The sequence below is a fragment of the Diadema setosum genome, chromosome 5, assembly GCF_964275005.1.
Source record: "Diadema setosum chromosome 5, eeDiaSeto1, whole genome shotgun sequence".
Classification (NCBI taxonomy): Eukaryota; Metazoa; Echinodermata; class Echinoidea; order Diadematoida; family Diadematidae; genus Diadema; species Diadema setosum.
Window position 1 is genome coordinate 8,419,437 of NC_092689.1, and position 18,778 is coordinate 8,438,214.

An 18,778-nucleotide genomic window follows, 5' to 3' on the forward strand; every position below is an offset into this window, starting at 1 on the left:
TTGTTTGTTTTTCTTTTACTGAAATTCAACAAAAACTTCTGAGGAGCCTCACATCTGATCCTCCAGACTGTATACTATTTAATCAGAAATTGTTTATCTCTGAAAATCACAGCTAAATGAGATTCACTTCAGGCATCACATGAAGAAGATGATCATGTGTAAAGTTCATTCGACAAATCAAGCATATTGTTCATTGCGTGAGACAATACATGGACGAAACAACCCTTCCAAAACTTCTTGGTCTATAACTATCCCTCTACTCCCCCCCCCCCCCTCCAAATATACTAAAAATTACACATGTTGCATGTTCAAAGTCAAGTGAACTGGATACGATTACTGACCTGCAGTATACCGATATTCTAGCAGTTGATAAAGTTAGTAACAGCTCACAACTTTTTCTTCCCCTGCAAAAACAGTCTGTGCATCTTATTTGAAGCAAAGCAACGAGTATTCTTATAATTTCATATCATTATCAAATCATGTAAGCAGTGTAGATTTGGCTTTGATCTCGACATTAAAAACAAGTTTTAATCACAATCATTAAAAAAAAATTGTATAGGTTCATAAGCATATGAACAGAAAAAGGGAAACAAATAAATTCATATTCCCATGTTGTTCAATATTTTGCTGTTCAATTATATTTGTCATAGAGTGAGGAACAAAACAACGAACTGTACTCATATTTTTCAATCTCTCTGCATGGCAGTTTCAAATCTATGGCTTACATCTTAGTCTATGGACTAAAACAAGCAAGCAAGCACGCAAGCAAGTAAATAATCAAACACACACACTCACAAAAAAAGAAAGAAAACAATCCACTGGTATACTTTTCATAAGCGCTTATCGGCTTGCACTCATCAATGGATATCTACTGACGTACACAATCTGTCAGTACTTAACGAAGATGGAATTTGCATAATCCGTGGGATAAATTGTGAATTTGGGCCAATAAGTCATTAATATGTGGTTACTCACATACAAGTGCACACACTGACTTCTTAAGAAAAATAGTTGCAACTGTAAACCATGCTGATATATACTTCTAATATGTGTTTTTCTATTTTTTGTTTTTTTCTAGTTTGTTCATTTCTAATGGTGCACATGAACAAATCACTCAATATGCTGTACAATAATCACAGCTGATCTTGTGTTCTACCATGACCTCCAGGTGACCTATGGAATTGGTTCTTTCTCCTTCTCCTTAAAGGACAAGTTCACCTTAATATAAATGGGGATTGAGTGAATGCAGCGATATGAGTTGAACACATCAATCAAAGTTGAGGCAAACTGGAGAATCCATTCCAAGAAGTTATGAATTTTTAAAAGGTTTCAGTGTCGGCATTACTGGATGAGAAGACTACTACAGTTTTTGATGCCACATGTGTAGAATGATATACACAGGGAAATAACAATACCCTTAACATACATCAGTAACAAGTTGTGGGAATAAGTTCTTTAAAAAAGAAGAAGAAGAAGAAGAAGAAGAAATGTTGTGGAATTCTCTTCATATTTTCTATTTCATATCATTCTACGCATGTGACATCACAAACCATGATAGTAATCTATTCATCTAGTGATGGCAGCACTGAAATGTAAACAATTCATAACTTTTGAACAGATTGTCCCATTGTCCTCGAACTTTCACTGATGTGTTCTACTAATATTGCTGCATTCACTAAATCCACACAAATATTAAGGTGAACTTGTCCTTTAAGTTACAGTGTACTAATCCAGATCATTGGACCTGAACTCACCGTTACAGAGAGGGCAGCATTCACCGAATGGCGTGGCTGGGTAGTCACACCGTGTAGGCAGGCATGAGTCTCTCTGGCAATCAACTGTACCCCTCTGAAGAGTGTGTGTGTGTGTGTGAGTGAGTGAGATATGGGGGGGGGGTGGGGTGAGAGGAAAGAATGAGAGAGGGGAAGAGAGTACCACCTTAGGGATTGATATACACGATACCAGAAGTACTTTTTTACTCCTAAAGATTCCAGAAATTCATTTACACACCATCAGGTCCTATCAGGCTGGCTTACGTAAATGAGCTGCTGTAAAAACCGCTAAAGAAGGGTTTATCTTCAGCGTGAGAAGCAGAAGGGCGTTATCCAATTTTGGGGGGACTGAATTATTGGTATCACATTGTAGAGCTTGATCTCCTCTACATTACGGTGTGAATTTGAAATTATTTTCATTTTCAGTAAAATTTATTTTACCTGATACTTGGAACAATGCCTATAAATCTTTCCACTTTTGATTAAACAAGACTTTTATTTCATGTAAATTGATTGTTTTGTTTTTATTTACACTCAAATCTTAGAATGCGATAACGCCCTTCTGGCTCTAAGCTGATGTTTAATATCTCATTATATTTCACCTGTCCATGCACTATCATTTACTTCACTCTTGGGGAGAATACTGTAAAAGTGGAAATTTTCACACATTTCGCGCGACCAGAAACCTGCGCAAAAATAAAACACGCGAATATTTTTGCATGCCGTATGTTCCACTAATAAATGTCTTTATTCCCAAGAATTAAAAACAAGTGAAATCAATCTCACCCAGCCGAGCGCGAAAAATTATTCGCGCGTAAATAACCACTTTTACAGTATCATCTTTGATGGTCTGTTATTGCTGTGTTTTCTTCGCAAGCATCACATTAATAATGTCCCCTCCTTAGATAAGATACAGTTGTATATATAAGAACAGCAATCAAGAATACAATGTTGATCATATAGCACTGTTTGAATATATTACAGTGCTAGTCTCCAATACTATGTAAACATATTCAGCAAATTATGAAACTCCTTCAGACTAGGAATAGAGAGGGCCTTGCATTTTACAGAGTTTGGCTTAAAAAACAAAAACAAAAACAAAACAAAACACTCTCCATCTCTGAACAATCGCAACAGCTGACTTGAATTAAGAATTTCAAATGAAGGAGCAGAGATAAATGATATTGTTTTTAGCTCATGGGAAAGAATAATTTAAGCCATAAGTCATATCAAATGTCAAGATTAAATGAAGTAATGCCTTCAGCATGAACTACTACAGAGGGAAAATTCAGTGTGGATATAGTGGAAAATCTAACAAAAACAAGCAAACCAACTACAATTATTTACATTCTTAGAACATGAACCACTCAAATTTAAGGGGACATCTTTTTTTTTTTTTAGATAGTGGAAAAAATGTAACAAACACAAGCAAACCATCTAAAATTGTTTACATCCTCAGAACATAACTGACTCAAATCCAAGGGGAAGTCTTTCTTGGATGTAGTGGAAAAAAATCTAACAAAAACAAGCAAACCAGCTACAACTGTTTACATTCTCAGAACATGACTGACTCAAATTTGAGGGGATGTCTTTTTTGGAAATAGTGGAAAAATGTAACAAAAACAAGCAAACCACGTAAAATTGTTAACATCCTCAGAACATGACCGACTGAAATTTAAGGGGTCTTTTCTGGATACAGTGGAAAAAAATCTAACAAAAACAAGCAATCTAATTGCAATTGCTTACATCCTTTGATCTTGACTGACTCAAATTTAAGGGGAAGTCTTTATTGGATATAGTGGAAAAAAAAATTACAAAGACAAGCAAACCAGCTACAATTGTTTACATCCTTAGAACATGATTGAATGAAATTTGAGGGTAATTCTTTTGAAGGGATGAAAAATGAGATAAAGAAAAGGGATTTATCTTTTTAACTCCTTTATATATGTACGTAACCTCCTCTTAGAGAAGAGGAGGAATTGGAGTTACTCACAGTACAAGTGCAGGTGGTGCAAGCATCAGACTTCCATGACGTGCCCGACTGATGGAGAACTGTGCCATTGACACAATCTGGGGGAGGAGCAATTGAGAAAATCTGGTAAAGTTCAAGTGCAAATTCATTTTCCATGACACATTAATACAACAGACATTTGATACGTATGGAATCAAGTGAAATGGAAATGATAATAAAAATTTAACAATACACACTGATGTGATAAGGATGAGAAAAAGGACACTAAAAAGGAAAAAAACAACAACATAAGTTCATGTGAATGGGGGGTCAACAGGGAAGAGCAATAAGCCTTGTGAAATGCTGACCCCTAATAATCATATAGTGTACATGACAATGGGAAGCACAGAAAAGAAAAGGAGTACAGAGAAATAGAGAAAGAAACAATTAGAAAACATATCAAAGTGCAATTGAAACACTCAGTTTGACTGAAAATATAAATTTAGAAGTAAAAATTTGTAATTTTATTCAAAACTATGCAGAGAATTTTTCATTTTCAGATATATGGGTAAGTCTTTCTTCATTGACCGTCCTCTTGTTCTAACATTAACTTGAATCATAATCATTCACAAGACAGGTGCTACAAACATGGACATTACAATGCAAATAAAATTTGGAAGAAATATGAGATGGTAACAAACCTTCTGAACACATATAATAGCAAGATTACATCTATTGATATTTCAAATATCAAAATATTCAAAAACCCCTTAACAGGTCAACAACTTCTTGATACACTCATGAATGCTCACAACAATATATGACATTTTGAACACAAATATGACAACCAGAATCTATTTGTTGTTGTTTTTTTCCCCCATTGGCAGCATCTAAACTTGTTCAAGTGCTTTCACAAACAGCACAAACAGGTGAGTTTTACTCTAGTTTGCATAAAAATTGTAGTTGTGACTGACATCAGCTATTTCATAACCACACATGACACTTATAAAATTCCATGACATTTATAAGCTAGTCCCATGTCCAAATTTGATGTAACCTTCACCATAACATTTTATTTTTTTTTTTTTTGCAGGCAATGTTTCCCTTAACTCTGTAGAGGAAAATTTGTAGACAACATTTACCGCGTGCCTCTGCCTGGCAGTTGACGCGGTTGCCGTTGCTGTACCACATCGCCGTGCAGTCGTTGCAGAAGTCGATGTAACACACGGCATCCTCGTGACCTCCGCAGCCAACATTGCAGGGGTTGAGGTCGCAGATGACCGGCACTCCATCGCAGGGGCAGTTGGATATGATTGGCTCCACGTCAAGACAGAATCTAGGGTCAACAATTATTTGATAATCACGCAATATCAGAGAGGGTCATCTCTTATCTATCTTTGCTGTGCTGGGGACTTTGGACAGTGTGTACAATACTATGGGTTATTCTGTGCCAATCAGCACTCAAAGAAAACAAAGGGTTATAGATTTATAAAGAGTGGACTGTGACTAGAAAAAAAAAAGGTTCTTGTCTCAACCACACAATTCCACTCACAAACAAAAATTGCAGTTTGATCATGGTTCGACTGTGTAAAATGTTTGCCTAAAGTTACAGCAAAGCTTTAGAATTTAATGTAACAGGCCACACTTTGACTTCTTTCAATCTCAAGAAACGGATAACTTCTTTTTTTTTTCACAAAATAGAGTCACTCTTTTAGTAAGTGATGGAATGCATATAGACATAACAATATTATTCACTCTTGCAGCTCAAATTTCAGGCTCTGTTGAACACCTAGTCCTCCACCCCACTTTGTTCTTCCTCCTCCTCCTCCCGCTTCACCACAATTCTACTTCTCATAACCATGCCCGCTGGATGGCACAAAGGTAAAGAAGTGAATGAGGCCATACATACCTTCCTTTTCATAGAAATATCCCCCTCAATTTCTCTAGTCCATTTATCTCAATAAAAACAAACAATCAAACAAACAAACAAACAAAAGGGTCCACCTCTTTTCATCAAAGTCTAGCTGCAATTCACAGCAGGGTAGGAAATTACCCGGGCTGATTGTGATTTTCTTACAAACAGCAGAGTTTTCTCACCCAATCCCATCCCCAATGTGTTTCTTTTCAATTTGACTCCTCTTTTTGCACCACTTATTGCTCAAGTATGACAATTCAAAAGTGGGAGACAGTTTTCGGTGAACAGTGATGCCCGCTTTAATGGTACTTCAAAATTCTTCACCCCTTCCTCACCCCCCTCCCAATCCTATTCTACTCCTTGGCCTTCTCCTCCTCCTCATCCTAACTTCCACCTCTGGTAAGCCATACCTGCACAACAGGACAGACATTGGTTGTTACACAGTGATGTCCTCTGCAATGGTACATCAAAAATGTTTTTTCCCCCCCTTCATTATCCCCTCCAAATCCTATTCTCCTCCTCCTCCCCCTCCCCATCCTCCTCCCCTCCCCATCCTCCTCCCCTCCCCTCCTCCTCCTCCTCTTCCTCCCCCTCCCCCCTCTTTTTCCTCCTCCTCCTGCCCCTCCGCCTCCCCCTCCCCTCCCCTCCCCCTTCCCCCTCATCCTCTCAATTTCCACCACTGGCAGCCATAGGCCTACCTGCGTGACAGGACAGATGTCGGGAAGCGGCTGATGCCGAGAGTGCTCTCCTTGCCCGGCAGGTCCTTGGGGTTGGAGAGCCAGGTCTGCTCGTGCCAGAGGATGGGCTCCGAGTCTGGCAGGGGACAGGTGCGGGCCAGGGATCGCAGGAAGGCCACCTCTTGCTGGAAGAGGAGCTCATCCAGATGGAGCGTGACCCGAGGAGAGTGGGGTCCGCTGAAGGTGTAGTTGCAGTAGTCAGAGTCCAGAAAGTTGGAGTTGAAGCCGTAGATGTCGAATCCCTCAGGGTTGAGGCCCCTGCGATCCAGGCAGCGATAGTCAAACCCTGCACAGCACAAAGTTTAAAAATACACTTTGTTGCACAAAAATTAGATATTCTTGCTGGGTTTGCCAAGGCTTCAGACCATTCTGCAGAATAGCCAATATCTGCAGTATAACACTTGATAACACTCCACTATTTTTTGGCAACGGTCTGCTTTTTTTTTTTTTGGCAAAAGATAACTTGATATAAAACGTACCAAAAATCTCATATATGATAAATATCACCTATTTATTTGTGCATTCATTCATTCAATCACATATCTACACATACAATGTATATTGAGAACGAAGGAATGAATTTCCACAAAATTTGCAGGGTGTGTTCATAATAAAGGAAGAAACAATTAGATTTAGGGTCATGAGGAAAAAGGTCATAGGTCATAGGGGTCATACAGGATACAAATAAGCTTAACCTTCCAATCATCCAACATTGGATGACCAGATTTTCACTGAATATGTTGGGTAGGTGTCCCTATACTTCTATGTCTGTACACTGATGATACTGGCAACAAAATGGCAATATTCTGATCTTTACGGCTTGGCACATGTCTGCTTTCTTGGAGTGCTCCTTTAGTTCATTCATTTCTTTCTTCTATCATTCATTCACAACTTCACAATCCTTTTGCAGACAATGATAGTGCACAAAGCGTGTAGATCTTTCGGAGTTATTGGAAGATTGGCAATTCCGGGGACAACGGAGAGCAAGAGAGAAGGGGAGAAAAGAGAGAGAGAGAGAGAAAACAACAACAACAACAACCCCCAGACATACATGTAAACTCAGTCAGTAGTACCAATAGAGGGTCTAGGATTGCAGACTACTTCAATTTCCTGTGCAGCTCCATTTAATATCTCCAACCAACAAAGCCCCCATTGACGTGGGATAATAAAAAGATGAAACACACCTTTTCAAGTCTGGCCCGCAGTTCAAAATCACTGATGGGAACCTACTATTAAACTACAAACTCTCTTTCCCCCTTTTTTAATGGCTGCACAGTGCATCCAAGCATGTCATTGTTGTCCTAAATATAACCCATTCTGCCAAATATCACAACCACCATTCAAACTTCTGAGTTCTGCATGAGGCATATTGCATCTCAGTGTCATAATTTTGGCTCACTGCAAAGTGCCGATCTCCTGGCACCGTGTGAGCCAGTGAGCAAAGGAAATAAATGACCAGTGGCATACTCTAGAATGCATTTCTGCTTATTGAATGGTCCAGTCAACATCCTTGCATGATGTCAGACTACGCAGTAACAACAAAACTACAGTTATGGTTTAGCCTAAGTAATACGACCTCTGACCATGTAAGTTGCTCTTTAATACAAACCTGTCTCTTCATTAGAATATTCTCTATTCAGTCTTTTCCCCTACCTCTGATCATTCCGAGTAATCATCTATCCTTAATAACAAATTGAATTAACATTAGACATTCCAAGCTAAAGTGACAGCTGGAAAATGATGTCCTAGCCATCGTACTTTGGTGGCCTTTGAGAACTGCGGACGAGCGAGCAATTGAAAACATTTCATACTTCCCAAACGTCAGAGAGGCAGAGGTATAAAATTCAATGTCTATAAATGTAAAGGGAAATCATGTTAGCCATAAGTGTAAATCCTTAAATATCAAAAGAGTATACTAAAATTGATCTTGTCACAAGGGAAACAAAAAGCATTTTGCTGCACACTATTCTGAAACCTCAAGAAGATTGAGGAAGAATGTTCATTTTCCACTTATCGACCAGATATCTCTTGCCAAAAACAAACTCTCACCTTCGGCGTTGAAACGATCAGATATGTCAAAGTTGCCCGCGCGGTCCTCACCAAACGGGTTGAAACCCTGGTTGTCGTACCCGCTACGATCAAAGCCGTATCGGTTGTAGCCAAAGCGATCATAGCCACTAACATCGAATCCATCTCTGTTGTAACCTGAGGCAAAAAAAAAAAAAGAAAAAAAAAAGATATCACTTTCATAAACTCTATCTTGATAGTATAAACTCTTTATATGCCAAACAAATTTCTGATCTGTGGGAGTTGAGTGTATTATATGAAACCAAACTGTGACTTCGGCCAGCTATGAGTTATCATATATCTTACCAAATTCAGTGACATATCCAAAGCAAAATGTCCTTGCATGAATTCACACCTCATACTGACCTATATTTTGCCATATCCTATGATACATCAAACCATTAGCATACACAGAATTACATTTAAGAGTACATTACATATCTATTGTTGTGTGAAAATTATTTGCTTCAGAATGGTCTCATATTCAAGTAATGTGCAGTTTGATGTTTCCCGATCGCCCGGTCACTGTACAGGCATGCTAACCTGGAAACATAAACTGCATATTACTTGAATGTGAGACCATTCTGAAGCAAATAATTTTCACACAGCAATAGATATACATTGTATAATGCACTTTTAAATGAATCCCACAAGGATTGGAACAATCATCCCCCAGCATTCCCACTGACTCCCACTGATCAGTTACTAGCCATCCCCTTTAACAGTGCAAAAAAATCTATATACTTGTCAAACATGATTGTTGCAAAAGCAACATAGCATAAACTTATGCTGCATAGAACAGGCATTACATCAGTTCTCTAATGTTTCTATACCTTTTTTTTTTCATTTTAGTACACCTACCTGTGTATATTTGTGTGCATCAATTTTCATTTCATTATTTTGCATCAAGGCTGGAGAAACATTTTCTTACATGGTTCAGATATGTGATATATTTCCCTTTACTCCTTATTCTAATTCTTTTCCCTTCCCCATTTCCTTCTTCTCTTCCTCTTCCTAATCATTGTTATTATTGAAATTATCATTTTTATTTCATGACTATCTTTATCATGGTCATCATCATAACTAAAATCACCTTATCGTAACCATCAACAATCATTCTCCTTGCAGCAATCTCTGAGTGAGATGTGACAGACTGGCTCACCTTCTCGGTTGAACCCGAACCTGTTGAAGCCCCTCCTGTCATAGCCTCTCCTATCGTAGCCCTCAAAGTCGTAGCCGCCGTAGATGAAGATGTTCCTCGGATCATATTCCCCATTGGTGTTGTAGCCTTCAGAGTCGTATCCAAATCTGAAACCAGAGCAACAGCGATTTACTTGTGACATCTTTGACTGAGCAGAGCAAGAGCACTTACTCATCAGTATTTTCTTGAATTTCAGTTTTCAAGTTATTCGTTCTAGTTGATGAGAACTACTGCACGATGCAACCCTCTGATGAGAATAGCATTGTGTTCACGGAAGTGATCAAAATGATTTACCACGGAAATATGTGATTCAGACATATTTTTCTTCATCAAATATTCATCTGTACTGTTCACAGATACCACTTCATAATGCAACCCTCCAATGATAATAGCATTGTGCTACAGGAAGTGATCACAATAACTTACCATGGAAATTTGTAATAAAGACATATTTTTTTTCATCAAATATTCATCTGTACTGTTCACAGATACCACTGCATAATGCAACCCTCAAATGATAATAGCATTGTGCTACAGGAAGTGATCACAATAACTTACCATGGAAATTTGTAATACAGACATGTTTTTTTTTTCATCAAATATTCATCTATTCTGTTCAGAGATACCACTGCATAATGCAACCCTCCAATGATAACAGCATTGTGCTAAAGGAAGTCATCACAATAACTTACCACGGAAATTTGTAATACAGATATATTTTTCTTCATCAAATATTCATCTGTTCTATTCACAGGGCTTCATCTGTTTCAAATTCTGAATTATGCATTTCTTGATTTTTTTTTTCCTTCATAAAATCACAAACTATTACCTATAGATTATTACCTATCAAAACCAAATCTGTCAAATCCATTTCGGTTGTAGCCCTCTGCATCGTAACCCTGCTCATCGAAGAGCAGGCCAGAGTTGTTGCAGGGGTGGCCATATCCCTGTAGGCTGTACGTCACACACAGCTGAGCTTCGGAGTTCATCACATCCATGGGACGTAGTCCGAATGGCACCATCGCCACCTCTCTCACCTGGGTTGGATAGTTGTCGAAGTTGCCGGGTCTCTGCTGCCACTGCCAGTAGAGCATGTCCACGTATGACTGCAGGGCAAAGAAGATGGGGTCATACGCTGCGGCGGAAGAGGCCACGTGGCCACCGATGTAGCTGTAGACGTGGCCAATGATCGCTTGCAGGCACGACTCAAAGGTCAGAAAGTCATTGCTGGCCATGGCCAGGGCCACGTCGATTTTGGATGGGAGCTGGGCGCGGTACTGGAACTGTCGGGCCAGGCAGGGCTCCCACTGGCTGCGGCCCCGGAAGGGATGGTCGGGCACACAGCTGCCGGGCCCCTCACCACTGCCGCCAAAGTAATTGGGTTGCCAGGCGACAGCGAGGGAGAGATTGCCGACATCCGTGGTGAAATCGTAGTACGGAAGGGCTACAGAGCAGTCTATTTCCTGGAAGTACATGTAAAAGATAAAATGGTTTGATGGGCTGTGATCTATTGACATTCACACTAACTTTAGGATTGCGGACTAGTAGATATAGACATATACACACAAATTTACTGCATGACATAAAATTCATTCTTTGCGAGAGACACATACATATTGTGGTTAATATTTTGTCCGAGTACCCAATTTCATTTATTCATTTATTTTCTTTTTTGAAGTGCATCGGGCTCAGAACTTTAAACAGTTTCTATCATGTTCTGTGTCTCAGGATTTCTGACATCTGAAAAAGTTTGAAAAGTTACACAATGACACAGGTAGATGACACAGGTAAATCACTACTCAAATTCAGGGAGACTTCAAACAGCTGTTGGGCAGATACTTGTGTGTTACATACCTTACAATGGTCAATAATGACTTGGCAAAAACATTTCCCAACTCACAAAGATATATATCATATATATTTTTCTTAAGTCAAAGCATAAAAATTAAGTTTACAATTTTCAAGAAGCCTACTGCCAAATCAGGGAGACTTGGAAGCTCTGAGAGACAAGCAACATGCTTGTGATATATTTTCAAGGAAAGATTTTTTTCAGCATCCACATCTACTTCTCAAAAGAGATTGAGGTATCTTCATATGCATCAGTAAAAATGACTGAAAAAAAAATTCTATTTAAAAACTGACACCATGATGTAGAGGAGATCAAGCTCTACAATGTGATACCAATAATTCAATACCCCCCAAAACTGCGATAATGGCCTTCTGGTTCTCATTCAACTGTATGTTTGCTGCCCTCAATGTCCATTATGGGAGACAAAAGGGCACACTCACCTGCAGCATGCGCTCCACCTCGCGGAGGAAGACGCGGTGCCAGACGAGGAACGAGTTCTCGCTGTGTGCCTCCATCACGTGGTTCATGTACAGGTCCCGCATGTGGGCCCAGGGCGAGTCCGGGCCCGCCGTCTGCAGCTGGCGCACGGCCACCTGGAACCGCTCTAGCTCTTGCCGGGTCAGGTCGCGGATCTCCTTCCGGGTCGTCATGGTCTGGCATCTTGGTACATCCACAAGGGAGATAATGAGAGGAATTGATATGAGAGTATCATGCAAAAATACACAAAGTACTCTGTTCTTTTCTTAAAAACACATAATTATACCTCTAGCATATCTATGTTTGTTTAATTTATTGTTTATGCATGGTGGATATGAGCACACAATGCAACAGAAATTTGCAAAACATGACTAAATTCATATGAAGTTATGATCAAGTTGGTGACATGCTGCATGGGACTTGAAATCCAATCAGTACATTTGATTTATGATATCATGATAATATTTCTTTTGAGAATAAACATCTTTATCTGTAAGTACATCAAACCTTAAGTCTGTAAATGGCATTGTCTGTAATGTACGATATCATTACAATGTTTCTTTTGTGAAAAAACTTCTATATCTGTAAGTACATCAAACCTAAAGTCTGTATTGTGACACTTACCATAGAAATTTTCAATTTTTTACTAATTACAATCTCTCTCTGTCTGTGGTATTAACCCGCTGATGACGAGTCCCGAGTATACTCGGGTAAGTGTCTATGGGAAATGCGTGTTGTAGCAAAATCAAACCATCCTCAATGGGTTAAAGGACCCAAAGGTGACCCTTATCGCCATCACCACGATCCTTACCTGCACTGAGCAATGCCTCCAGGCAGACACTGACAAGTCTGGCATCCGCTGCTGAACACCTCCCCGATGCTCTTGGAGTACTCTCCGGCCACCATGCACCTCTCCTGGGGTGGCTGGCATGTCACGTTGGCACAGGTCTGGCCAGCGTGGAAGGCTATCACCTCCACCCTCAGCTCGGGCGCGGTCAGGGGCTGAGCTGCCGTCGTCTGGCTGCGACAGTCGCCCATTGTCATTGCCTTGGTTGGGTTAGAGCGAAATGTGAATGTGGACAATTGGCATCAATTTTGACATCAATGTATTCTCATTCTTCTCTGAAAATTAAGTGTTGCTGGGAAATACATGTATACATTAAAGACACTGTTTTAACATTGTTGTGGCTCAATTTCAGAAACTGCTAAACTTTGTAGACTAAAGGCATTCCAGCATATTAACATTTTGAGAATTATACTGTTACTATCACAAGATCTATGAACAAATATTATCATGCTACTAAAATGTTGACTGAATGGATTATTCTAGTGGTTACTCCAAAGGTTCATAATTCTGAAGGTTTGTAAATCTGAAAATGAAATAAGGTTTTTTTAATCAGAAGGTTTGTTAACGTACTCCATAATAACATCCCTGCTAGATCTCTACGCTCATCCAACTCCTGTTCTCTGATAATTCCAAGATTCACTACAATATGGGGCACACGTGCCTTTGGCCATGCTGCTCCCACCTTATGGAATAACTTACCTTCAGCCGTAAAAAATTGTTCTTCATCACACTCCTTTAAAAGCAGTCTAAAAACTCACTTGTTTAAAGCCTCAATTTGATTACTCACTACATGTATTTGATATTTGTATGTCCTTTATCTCCTTCACTTTCTCTTCCTTCCGCGCCTAGAGCACTCTGCAGAGTGGATTTGGCGCTATATAAATCATATCAATTATATTATTATATTATTAGTACTATTATTAATTAACCCGAAAATGAAAAAAGGTTCAGTATTCTGAACGTTCATTGATCTGAAAATAGAATAAGGTTTGTAATTCCGACAGGTTCATCAGTATGCATCTTTTCTTAGTTTTCTGATTAACAGACCTCATTTCATTTTCACATATTAAAACAGAAATATTTGCTATATCTAGGGAAGAGAATATGTGAATCGCTCGTCTCACCAGACAGCTGTAGTCCACTGCCTCAAGGAGACCACTGGCTTGCTGCTGGACGGTCCTACGACAGCAGGCTCCCATCATGCATTGCTCCTGGCACTCCTGCTCTGACCCAAAGTTGTTGGCATTGCCGCCGCATCCTGACACGAAGACACAGCATTGGAGGTGAAAGGCAAGCATGCCATAAGCTCAGCATTGTAACACTGAAGCACACATACTGGTATGCAGCTCTGTGTACTACTTCTGCTATTACTATTAGTCTACTCTACTATTATACTTTTCTAATACTATTTAGGTATACTCCTACTGATACTTTTACTAGCACTTCAACTAATACTACAACAATTACTACCACTTCTAGTACCACTACTATTACTATTACTATTACTACTACCACTGCTACAATCACTGCTTTCACTGCTGTTTCTACCACTACTATTACAACCGTTATAATAAGATGAGAACTATAGGGGCTGCATTCACTTCTTTTACCTTGGAAAAAATATGTAAAAATGCACACACACACACAAAAAAAGAAAAAATAAATGGCCCAGCATGTTGCAATTTAGTCACATTTGGAATACTGGTTGCTGAAAATCCAGGTATGAAGAGGCAGATCACAATATCAAAAATCAAACCAACTAACAAACTAACTAACTAACTAACTAACTAACTAACTAACTAATTCAAAATCTGCATTAGAGTACAACAGACACTTCTGAACATGTGCAAAATTATTGTGTTTGCAGCAAATCTGCTGATCACTCATAAATATATAAAGAGTCAACCATATACTCTACATATTCAACATCTTGAAACTTGGAAAACAAGCACTTGTTGCCTGCAAGTTAATCAGTGTAATCTTTTACAGTAACAACAGATTGGCCAGATTGGCAATTTGAGCAACACATCCATTTCCTTCTCTGCCACAACAATTGGAACTGGTTTTGAATTACATGGCATTCGTGCTTTGATCCTTCCTGTCGAAACACTGTTAGAGGTGAACCACATTGGGGCACTGCCACAATCACCCACGAAAAGCAATTACCTCATAAAGGTCTAGACTAGGTTTTCATTTCCTACAAAGAGTTTCTGCATCATTGACGGTACACAGGGTCGTCAACATTCATATGTTGAAATCAGGAAGGATAAAAAGAGCTATACAGGGCCGTCGACATTCACATATCGACACCAGGAAGGTGGGTTAAAAGTAGCTATTGGAGAGATACACCTGAGCTAAGTATATCTAAGTACACAATGCTCTTTCCAAAATCAGGAAGGCCTATACATTGTATTTTGTTATGCTAGGAAGTGAAGAAAGACTTGATTTGTTTGTCTGATGCTATTGTTTTGTTTACTCAGACAGCTTCCTACAGAATCAGGAAACTGAGCTGCTCTGTGGTATACAAGTCTTTCTCTGATGCATGATTAAAGAACACATTATGTAGTCACTGGGTAATTCTTCCACAAAAATTAACATCTCATTCTTAATAAATTGGCAACTCTAATTTCACTGCATGTCCTACATTGGAGATGGACAAGATACAACTATTAAGTTCATCACGCGTGCACAAAATCAGAGAGAAATATACTGATTTATTTGCAGAAGGAACTTAACAATTGACAATACAAATGTATCTAAAAGAATCAGCTGAGAGGCTGTTGATGATTCTGCCATTGATATACATGATGGCATATGGCCGAACTGAGGCTCAAATGGAAGAGATATTGTTTTTTTAAGAAATATTAACAGTGAAGATTAAATAAAGATACATAACAACAAATAAAGCATCAAACCAAAATCAATGAAATGTGGTTTGGGGGACTAGATAGTCCCATTCATATCCAGGCTGGTTTACAAATGAGCGTTGGGCATCACTGACCATCCAGTCAACCACAGAGTCAGCCACATTGGAGATGGCTACCCCACTTCCTTTCCTCTCGGTCATTGATATTTCCTGGATCACCTTGACGATGATGCTTTTACAATTTGACTGGTTCCAAAGCTCTATTTGATTTGGGTCATGTTTGTCCACAAAGATGTGCAAAGCAGTGGGCTTAAGCATAAGAGAAATGTAAATATTCTGCCTTTTGGCAGCTTTTTTTTTCAGATTATGCCACAGTACAAAGACATATTAAAATTGACTGCAGTTTGTTTGTGTTTGACTTTGACAAGGAAGGAAAAAGGAGCAAACCTCCAGACAACAGATCAAAACTTTTTCCTCTTTTTTGGGGGGGTTTGTTTTTGGTGTGTCTATCCAAAAATATCATGAAATAGGGTCTTGACACTACAACGAAAAAAACATGTTAACAAATAGGACCAGATTGGAGATGAATTTTGATGAAAAAAATCCCCAACAAATCCAACCATAACCAGTGGTGTAATGTCTCATTGCTATGCACAGCATTTACTGTGATGCATGAGACATTTTTGACTATCATAGTGGACAAATAATGAGACTAAACACTAGTATATCCACCATGAGCAGTCAATGATGATGATGATGATGATCGACATTCTTTGCGATTTCTTTGCATGGATGAGACGAGGTCTTTATCACAACTCACCCGAATACTGGAACTGTTCGCACTGCATCGTGTTGTAGTTGTAGTGGTAGCGCACCAGCCCCGTCTCTTGACAGTCGCCGTAGGACAGCGGCATGGCGCACACGTTGATGATGTGCTCACATCGCAACCCCGTGCACGTGGGCGGACAGGTGCAGACGAAGTTGCCCGCCGTTGGCAGGTTGCGGCACGTGCCGCCGTTCATGCATGGGTTGAGTGAGCATGGGTCGCGACACTCGGCGCGCTCCATGTCCACACGGCATGCTGCTTCACCATTCTGAAGAGAGAAAAAAAAAACAAGAACACACAGACAATAAAATTTAACCATCACATGTAACTGTACACATCTTATGAGCATAATCTTTTCACAATTTGGGACTTATAAGATGATTTTGAATTTACAACTGAAAATTGCAACAACAGAATGAGAGATCAATGTTATTTATTTATAAGTAAAGGTTAGCAATTTCTTCCACAGAGATGACACATTTCATTGCATGACGAATACTTTATTTGCATGTAACACAGACAAAAACCCTACACAACAATACAATATATATATATATATATATATATATTTTTTTTTTTTTTTTTTTTTTTTTTTTACTTGGAAATCAAATTGGTAAGCAGTGTTGTCCTGGCTAGTAACTAGAAATAGACTGAGTTATCAATGCTCTGATCTCTGTTTAATTTAAAAAAAAAAAAATCTAATGGAGCAGCTGGATTTCATTTCATATCTACTCGTGTCAAAATTCATATTGGTTACTTTTTAAAAAATATTACGGAGACAGATGCTCAATAATGTACTATAATCTACACAGGGTAAGTGGATTACAACTGTAACTCATGAATCATCAACAATTATTTTTCTTTTGCATTCATTTCTGACCCTTTATGAGGCATTATGTAGATGCATTCACATGGAACTTGTTTGTGCACAGCCATCAAAGGACAGCTATAATTGCCTGCAAGACTTTGACAGTTATGTGGAGTTTGATAACTCATTCAGGTCACAGGTGTTACAATGGCATGGGCCTACTCTATAAAGGCCATTGCAATACAATAGGAACTAGGATTACATTTATCACTATTCATTGTCATAAAGTTACAGGACATTTGTACCAATCCACAAAGGCAACTGAAGAACGTCAGCAGATGTACTAATCAGTGAATTGGGCATAGTAGTGTTCAATATATCCAATCTCCAGAGGTGAATTAAAGAAAAACAAACAAACAAAAGTTAACTCTACACAAAACACAAAAACAAAACAAACAAAATCAAAGAGTGCAAAAGAAAGTAAAACAAGAAAGCAATGAAAGAAAATGGCCGCTGATGTATGTATACCTGGCACAGGCAAAATGTGCATGGATCAGGAAACCAGTTATCGCCGTCCCTGTACAGGCGTCCCTCATATAAGCACTGGGTCCTGGTGTTATCCGTACCCGGGTCTCGGCACTCACATATTTCCCTCTGGGCCAACCTCTGGTCTAGGATGGAAACCTGGAGGGGAAGGGGGGACATGGTTGGACGAGAGAGAAAAAATATATGTATACACATACTTTTATATATGTATATTTATATATTTATTTATGTATTAATTTATCAATCAATCAGTAAATTAATTGATCAATCAATCAATTAATCAATCAATGTATTCTACTTATTAATTAATCAATTGATTAATTTATTTATTCATTAAATTATTCATTTATCTTTTCATTTATTTGTTTATTTAGAAAAAAATATCAACAAAAATGTATTTGATCTCTCAGAAAAAAAAACAAACTGCAAGAATGTAAATGGTACACATGCAGTAATTCTATCAGTTTAGATATGGAAGAAGGCAAAGAGGAAAATATTGCATGTAATATTGGAGGATATAAATTCTGCTAAAGTTGAATCAACATTTCATTTCAAAAGATATACTATATCTCTTCGTAGAAGTAACCCCATACCAAAGCAACCTGAAGACTTTCAAAGATTATACAGTTCTACAACAAGTCAGTACTACTAGTCCGGGTGCTGCTGTAGTGTTCAGAATAAGCATACAGGAATGTGATGCAGTGACAAGGTTTACATCAAACCACAAAGAAAATAGCTTTGAAAAATACACTCTTTACTGCACATTGCAAGTCCTTGTAGAATTATTTTTGGCACACAGATCACAGAAGTCAAGATCTAGTCTGGGTCTTATGGTTATCTGAGGTTACAATGCCTAACAATTTTTTTTTTCACAGAATTGATATCAGAAATGTCTGCATTTTGGTGAAAGTTCACA

General features: G+C 38.7%; 1 protein-coding gene across 1 annotated transcript in view; it reads right to left on the reverse strand.

Moving 5' to 3' along the window:
* The window catches only part of LOC140228475 (kielin/chordin-like protein), a 65,556-nt gene that overhangs the window by 32,316 nt on the left and 14,462 nt on the right, over positions 1-18,778 (reverse strand). Inside the window, exons 6-17 of the mRNA XM_072308690.1 lie at positions 17,845-18,000; positions 16,503-16,776; positions 13,941-14,074; positions 12,781-13,016; positions 11,933-12,152; positions 10,487-11,106; positions 9,605-9,750; positions 8,425-8,580; positions 6,337-6,661; positions 4,866-5,059; positions 3,766-3,842; positions 1,755-1,848 (exon numbers count right to left, since the gene is read on the reverse strand). Of these exons, the coding sequence (XP_072164791.1) occupies positions 1,755-1,848; positions 3,766-3,842; positions 4,866-5,059; positions 6,337-6,661; positions 8,425-8,580; positions 9,605-9,750; positions 10,487-11,106; positions 11,933-12,152; positions 12,781-13,016; positions 13,941-14,074; positions 16,503-16,776; positions 17,845-18,000 (2,632 nt within the window). The remainder of the gene's footprint in view (positions 1-1,754; positions 1,849-3,765; positions 3,843-4,865; positions 5,060-6,336; positions 6,662-8,424; positions 8,581-9,604; positions 9,751-10,486; positions 11,107-11,932; positions 12,153-12,780; positions 13,017-13,940; positions 14,075-16,502; positions 16,777-17,844; positions 18,001-18,778) is intronic.